Below are 8,081 nucleotides of genomic sequence, written 5' to 3' on the forward strand. Positions count from 1 at the left end.
GAACACACAGCTCCGCCTTTAACAAAAGGAACAGAACTGATCCAGCTGTGTTCTCCCCTCCCAACCCAAAACACCCTAACGGCGGTGCTGGCACCAGGAGAGAAATCCTGCCTGAGGGCCGCGGGGAGGAAGGAATCCTAAAAACTTCAGAGCCAGTGGTCCTCAGAAGAGCATTTTCTGGAGACTGAACTAGAATTTTATTTATTTCAAAGGAACTAATGTCATGGCCTAATCTAGCTGTTCCACCTCAGTTACAAAACCAAGTACACGTGACGGAGTTAAGAATTAAGGAAGGAGGAATTCTTATCTGACTGAGACCAATTTCCAAAGTCAAATCTTTATTTCCAGGAGAGTGAGCACAGAAAGACAATAACACATTTCTCCTGCAGCACCCAAGATCATCTAGACAAGATTATCACAGCAGGGGTGGTTAATCATGTAGATTTCCACCTGCAGGCTGCTACTAGTGAGAGACAAGGGATGAAAGAACCGGGATAGCATTTCCTTTTCAGGAAAGCTTGTAAGTATCAGTAAACATTGTGTAAAGTAGTAAACAGAGCCATAATAAACAGCAAGTATAGGGTAATAACAGGAGACAGCTTATATAAACTGTTGAAATGTTCCAGTAACAATAAATCTGATTTTACAACATATACATATAAAATCTTTTCTGATGGAACAATTTTAAAATATTTTCTTCAAGGGACCTAGGGAGAAAAAAAAAAAAATGACAATAAGAAAATATGCATTAAGATTTGGAACCTACCAAACAACTGTGACAATAAAATAATTCAACCCTATAGTTTCAAGGATTTTAGAGGGAACCAGGCTGTCTTTCCCTCTTGCTTCCTCAAGTGGTTCTTCAGACTACTCTGTTAACACCACCAGCTGTCAGTAAGCTGACAAAAACTGAGCTATGATTAGTTCAAAAACTAAGCTATGGTTCTTCACAGCATTGCATTCCAAGTACAAGTATAAAGATCCAAAAATTAACTCGAGTGTATCATTTAACTGACCATCAAACGTAAAAATAAAGGGGTTTTTTTCAGTTAATTACTGCGTAGAAGACTAGATGGCATTTTGTTCCATGAAGAGATCAAGAATATATAAATGTTCCTGACATTATACACATATCCTGCTTGTAGTTTTTCTACATTTATAAGTCACTGGTAGTTTCCCTGCAGTTCTTCCACATGCATAAGGAACTGGTGCACTGTATCCTTATTTAGTTTGGTTTACTGAAAGAGCTTACCTGAAGAATTAAGCTGTCTCCATTTCATCTTCATTTCTATCATAAGGAGGGCTAATCATGGGTTCTGTTATTTCAAATGTTTCTATGATCTCCTGGTTAGAGATGACAAAAAAAGTTACAAGAGCTGAACTATTTCAATTTAATTGCAGTTACCACCATGTAAGTAACAAAGCTTCTCAAACTAAAGCACTATTTCAAATAACTTGGTTTCTTCTGCACATTCCGAGTGACGGACAAAGGAGGAGAGTTCTATGTACTAAAAACTACTTTTTGTCTAAGATTTACTACAAACAGCAGTGAGGAAATCATACGGAATTGTGCTCTAGAATCAAGTATCATATATAAGGGAAGAAACAGACTCCATATTTATGCAGTCAAGTCACTGCACAACTTAAAAGCACTTAAACTGACCAGGCTTCAAGGATCAAAGATTAAATTGCTATTCCAGTTCTCAGTTTTTCTTGTAGTTAAAAGCATTCATCAGATTTGTGATTGTTCTGGAATCCATAAAATTAAATGTAGTGATAATACATTACAGGAACATCTGTCCTCATCAAAGAACATAACAGCACCGCTCTCTGATGCATACTTACACTTAAGAAAAAAGAAATTATTCAAAAGTATCAAATGCTATCTATTATACCTGCCATTCTTGATAGTTCAGAGATATGACAACCTGGTTCCGTGCTCCAGCACTACGCTCATCCTCCCTTCCCTCCTCCTTTCCCTCTTTGTCTTTTACAGGCTCTGTTCAAAAATAGTATTTTCATAATCTTTACACTTGTAAACACAAACAATGTTGTAACAAAAAACTATTATAGTCTTTTAAAGATAGATTTTACCTATTACTGGCAATTTATCATCATCCAGCCTTAATCTTGCAAGACCATCCTAAAAGACAGTAGGATTTAAAGTTTTAGAAATTAGAACTATCTGATTAGGATAATGCACTGAGATTTCATGTTTTTCATTAAAAGTACATAATCATGAACAGGTACATATATTGATAAAGAATCTTAATTGGCATACCAAATAAGAACAAATATTTCAATATGTAGTACTTATTCCTAAAGAATGCAGCTCATATAGGACAGCTGTTAATTGTTGGATTATAAAAGATTTATTAAAAATCATTATTGTTCATTAAATATACTTGAGTTAACCCTTCATAATCACTTCATTATTAAATATAAACCTGCACTTAGTCAAAATATATTTCTAAGTTTTTCCCTTTTCAGAAATTCATTTATTAGACAAACTAAGTATAGTTTGAAGTGCAAATCTAGAGATTGTAAGAGAACGTAAAACGCTGTACTTCACTGACATACTTTCCTCCAACTTCATCAACTCTTCTGTACTCTATGACTACTCTTCTATAATCTAAAATAATGTGAGTTAGGATCCCTTTTTGAAAAGCATATTGACAGAAAAAAATTTCATTATTGTTTTGTTGGTAAAGTGACTGCAGTAAAAAAATCTAGTAAAAACAAAAAAAAATCAGTCTGTCAACTCTCTTTTCTTTTTTATTCAGTTACCAAAACATCATAGACTGTTTGTAGAAAACAAATTAGGATTCCTGGTATTTAAATCTAATCTGTTAATATTAAAGCCCTAACAACAACAAATCAATACTTCCAGGTAATTCCAATATCTAAAATCAGATTTCAATAACATGTCATGACTTACCCTTATAAGGAAGGACACGTGAAACATGTTTTCCACAGTGCGTGCAAAAGAGTGTGGATCAATAACAAAATCAAAGAAGGAAATAGGTGTATCAGCTAGAGATGCAAAAATGCGTTTGTTAAAAAAAAAAAACCAAACAGGTGGTATACACAGAGCTAATACATGTAAAATCTAACTTAAGAAAGTCAGTTCTCCTTTTAAAAGCTAACTAAAGATTTATGTCAATTTAGTCACAATGCTGAATTCCCAGTTGTCCACAGAAAGAAACAAAGTTTCTAGATAATATTATTTGCTTTCATCTATTGCCACACACAAATACATAGGTAGTGACTATTTGATTGCCTTCTAAAAAATGGCATGCTCTAATGAGAGGGAGAGAGTAGGATTTAAATATACTTTGCAATCAAACAGCTACTGATTAGTGTTCATAAAAAATGCACGATCAGTATACATCCTTCAACATAAAGATTTCTACTAGCAAACTCCACTTAATTTTGTTTCTATAGAAGATTAAGAGTACTTATTTCCTCAAAGTAATCCTTTAAAAGCTAAATTGAATCATACTTACAGTCATTTCTAAAATGAGTTTGCAATATTCCCAAGATCCTTTCTACCTCTTTTTCTGTAGCTTCCTGATGAGACTCCTCCATTTTTTTTAACTGGAAAAAAATAAAGTTTCACCTCAAATAACCACTGCTGTAGGACAGGAATACGAAAAGGGCCTTTTATGAAAACATGACATAAAAGATAAAATTTTCTCTCTATGCCACACATGCGCAGTTACAGACACATGCAAACAAAAGACAACTTAGAAAGTGCTTTAGGAATTAATTTCCATCTTATAATATCACACGGAAAGGCCACAGTTTGTATGTTTTGAGCCCATTTACAGGTCTACGTTTACTTTCCAATAGTTCTATGGAACTGGGTTACCCCTACTGGTACGCAGTCTGTAAGTTTACTGAAGAAGTTTATTTATAAGCGTAGAAGGGAAGTTCATTAAGATCTTTAACTTTTTTTTTTTTTTTTTCCCCAGAAAAGGCACCTAAGTATGTATAAGAAGCATCATGGCATGAATTTTCACATGGTCAAAGGACGTGATCATTGTGATTTTACAGATTTGTTCACTACCTGTGAAGAAGGGTACTCCAAATCATCCTTCAAGTATTGTAACCAGCAGAGTACCAAATTCACTTTTCAAGTACAGCCTTCAGTAACCTGTTTGCTGTTCCTGTTAGCTAACACTTTCCCTTTGACCACCTTGCAATAAAGCAAGTTACAGAACCCGTCACACATAACTGTATATCCAACAGAGATTAACACATATGCTGATCATCAGGGTTTACCTAAGCAAACCACAAAGAGCAGTCACTCACTTCTGGAAGCAACTCTCTCAAACCCTCCAGCTCCTCTTCTTCCCAGTACAAACAGTATCAGAATAATTTCTATCACTATTTGGATTATTGTGAAGCAGGCTCTATTTAAAAAGATGTACTCAACATATTGCCTCTGTGTACTGGCATTATCAGCCAGAGGTTCACCATACAACACGGCTTATTTTTTCTGTAAGTGTTCTCAGACTTTTGCCTTTCTGCGAGAATAAGACAGAAAGAATAGGGAAACAGGAGGGGAAAGAAAAAAATTAAGTGAGGAGTGGTTAATTGAGCTAATTAGTTTGCTGTTGTTAATCACATTTCTGTGCAAATGCCACACACTGTTAGACACTTTTTAAATCACATTTCTGTGCAAATGCCACACACTGTTAGACACTTTTTAAATAAAAGCTGAAAACACACTAATGTGAGTAAGTTTCTTTTTTGTTTCCTTTCAAAGCAGCAAGCATCAGAGGAAATAAGCTAATTTGATCTTGAAAAAAATCAGTCTGTAAATCCTATTTTTGAACTTTAAATCAATCTGTGAATCCTATTTCCTTCCACTCAGGGAAGTACTGTAGCCCCCCAAAAAATAAATCAAGCAGCCTAACAATGAAGCCTGAATCTTTTAGTACTACACAGTTGATAACTACAAAACCCAAAACAACATGAGCAGAAAGATCTAGAAGTCACTTTAATAACTATGTCATAACAAATCATTAGTAAAAATACACTTCACAAACCTGAGCAGGCATTGCCCGTTTTTCTTCTCTTCCTGCAGTCTTTTTCTGCCTCTCAATCCGTTGCCTTGGTACAGGAGGATCAGACTTGAAAGATCCCAACCTAACCAAAATAAAAAGAACATACATATGGAAATACGTTTTACATTGTATGCTAAGAAAACTATATATTGAGCAGTTATCTCCTGATAAAAGACCGAAGTACTGACTGACATCTAAAAATAAAGCCTCACCACATTTGGATATTTCTGTAAACAACTACCCCCAAAAGTTGTTCCCAAGATATGCTGGTAGCCTTAATCTGAATTATCAACAGATGTATAAAATTTGATGCAATTATTACAACCTTTTTTATTGAAACTGAAAACTTTAAATCTACTGTTCTTAAAAGTAGTTATGAAATGAAACAAAGTATATGGTTCATATCCACTACTGTCTCCATTTGAATCTATTACAAACTTTTCTGCCTGAAAACTCTCTCCATACAATATTTAACTCTTTTTCATCTATTGTTTAGTTTCTATAACTTCAGGTTTGCAGTAAGCTTTCTTTAAAAAAAAAAAAAAAAAAAAGCCACAGATTTTAAAAATATAGTCCATCAGTAGAACATTCACATTGTCCTGGGTTCAGCTGGGCTGGGATTTTGACCCTTAAATACACTAAGAAGAGAGCCAAAATTTCTCATCAAACAACATGAGTATAAAGTGCTAGATTTAGGCACTTTCTTGAAGTGCCTACCTCTCTCCATTGACTATATAAAGAACTTAGGTCCCTAACTTTGGTTGCCTTGAATCTCTACCGTGTCAGATGCCGAAAGGAGAGAGTGTGAATTGAGACTCAATTCCTAATAGTTCAGCAAGGTACCCAAAAATTCTGCAGCACATATTTTCCCTATCTTGGGTCAGTTGCGACTGCTCAGTTTCAGAAGTCATGGACTGACCATGAAAAAAAAAACCTCAGATCTCAAATAAGAACAGATAGAGACAGAAGTATGTAGTTATTTTCTAAGAACTACACTTTATTATTTAAAACTAACACTTTGTAAATACTGACACATCCTCCATCAAAAGAAGCCCATCATTACTTAAGATGTCAAAATGCAACAAATGAGGAAAAGAGTCTTTCTTGCAGTTAGTTTTGTCTTAAAATCATTAAAATTATTGGAAAATTTTGTTTAGAGCTTACAGCTTGAAAGTGCAAATTGAACTCTGAAATATATCAATTAGCTATCTAACATTAAATATCAGATATCATATGATCGAATTATTATATTCAGCAACTTTCTTACAGTGATACTTATTGGGGGGGTGGAAAAAGTGTAAAAGCATAGAAAACTGAATAATATTCTATCAGCTCTATTGTTGATAATGTAATTGAACCAGATCCTGCTTTCGTAGGCTGACTTTATGGGTTTTAAATTGGAGCACTGTCCGTTAACCAAGGTGACTAAGGGCCATTTGACAGCAGCTAAAGAGGCTCCTATGAAATGGGTTGCCTATGCGAAAGGAGAGATGACGCCAATTCTACATAAGGCAACTTGCCAGTAATCAGGTGATTTCTTCTGCAGGCAGAGTCAGAAAGCAGGGTTCTAAAAGACACAGACATAAAAGTACTCTTGGTCTCTGGGATACTACAATCACCAAGGAAAAGATATAGACCCTGACGGACTGACCTTTCATAACTGTCTGGGAAAGAAAAAAAAAGGTTCCTCTATTCATAGATTCTGGCTGCAGCTTGAGAGAAAGATGAGGAAGGCATCAGCTTTTAAAGGAAAGAGGATCACTTCTACTGGTTTTGCTCTGGAACGGGTAAATCAAGAATAGCTGCTATCTCTAGTAGACACAAGTGATATAATTTTGCAGCCAAGACAAATCAAAGAGAGAAATACTATGAAATATTTTGAAGACAAGAAGTTTATTGTACCATAAGAACACAGACAACACTGAAGTTCTTGTTAACACTCTGTGACCAGAGATTAAATTCTATTCAAGCCCAGAGCATTACAGATAAGAATCAATTAAGACCATTAGCTTGTGCTGCAGTATATACTACTTCCTTAAACTTACATATAGTGAAAAGAAGGTGCTCTTCTGAAGTACTTCTCTGTTTCTTCTCCCAGTTTATGCCAGGCATTACTAGGTAAATAGCCACTCTGAAAATCACTATCATCTTCTTCGACTTCTATGCGATTTATACCCATGAAGGTTAGCTACAAAAGAAAAAAAGCTGCAATGAAAAAATTCCCTTAAAGAAAGCTCAGTAGATACATTTATGGTGAAATACTGTATTATCGTGTTTGTCCTGTGAGATTAATATTTAATATGACTGCATAACAACCTTGACCTTCCTGAAGATACTGTGAAAACAGAAAAACACTCACAGACAGACTTGTGTTCAGCAAGCAATGAAAAAAGTGCTACAGGTAAATAAAATCGCCTATAGAATCACAGAATCATAGAATCATTAAGGTTGGAAAAGACCTCAAGGATCATCAAGTCCAACCCAACACCACCTAACTCACTAAACCATGTCCCTAAGCACCACATCTACACGTTTCTTGAACACCTCCAGGGATGGTGACTCAACCACCTCCCTGGGCAGCCTGTTCCAATGTCTGACCACTCTTTCAGTGAAGAAATGTTTCCTAATATCCAGCCTAAACCTTCCCTGGTGTAACTTGAGGCCATTTCCTCTTGTCCTATCACTTGTTACTTTAGAGAAGAGCCCAGCACCCACCTCACTACACCCTCCTTTCAGGTAGTTGTAGAGAGTGATAAGGTCTCCTCTCAGCCTCCTCTTCTCTAAACCAAACACCCCCAGCTCCCCCAGCCGCTCCTCATAAGACCTGTGCTCCAGACCCTTCACCAGCTTCGTTGCCCTTCTCTGGACTCGCTCCAGCACCTCAATGTCCTCCTTGTGGTGAGGGGCCCAAAACTGAACACAGGATTCAAGGTGCGGCCTCACCAGTGCCGAGTACAGGGGCACAATCCCTGCCCTAGGTCTGCTGGCCACACTTGCTGATGCAGGCCA

General features: G+C 36.2%; 1 protein-coding gene across 1 annotated transcript; it reads right to left on the bottom strand.

The window, feature by feature from the left end:
• Positions 1 to 1,260: 1,260 nt before the first annotated feature.
• NSMCE4A (non-SMC element 4 homolog A (S. cerevisiae)) lies at positions 1,261 to 7,260 on the bottom strand (the record flags this gene model as incomplete). Its single annotated transcript, XM_010076204.1, has 7 exons — positions 1,261 to 1,344; positions 1,896 to 1,999; positions 2,095 to 2,143; positions 2,939 to 3,033; positions 3,507 to 3,597; positions 5,055 to 5,154; positions 7,118 to 7,260. Coding segments are annotated over 7 exons (666 nt in total), but the record flags the coding sequence as incomplete, so codon positions are not given.
• Positions 7,261 to 8,081: the final 821 nt, after the last annotated feature.

The sequence above is a fragment of the Pterocles gutturalis genome, unplaced genomic scaffold (genome assembly GCF_000699245.1).
Source record: "Pterocles gutturalis isolate BGI_N339 unplaced genomic scaffold, ASM69924v1 scaffold17483, whole genome shotgun sequence".
NCBI classification, from domain to species: domain Eukaryota; kingdom Metazoa; phylum Chordata; class Aves; order Pterocliformes; family Pteroclidae; genus Pterocles; species Pterocles gutturalis.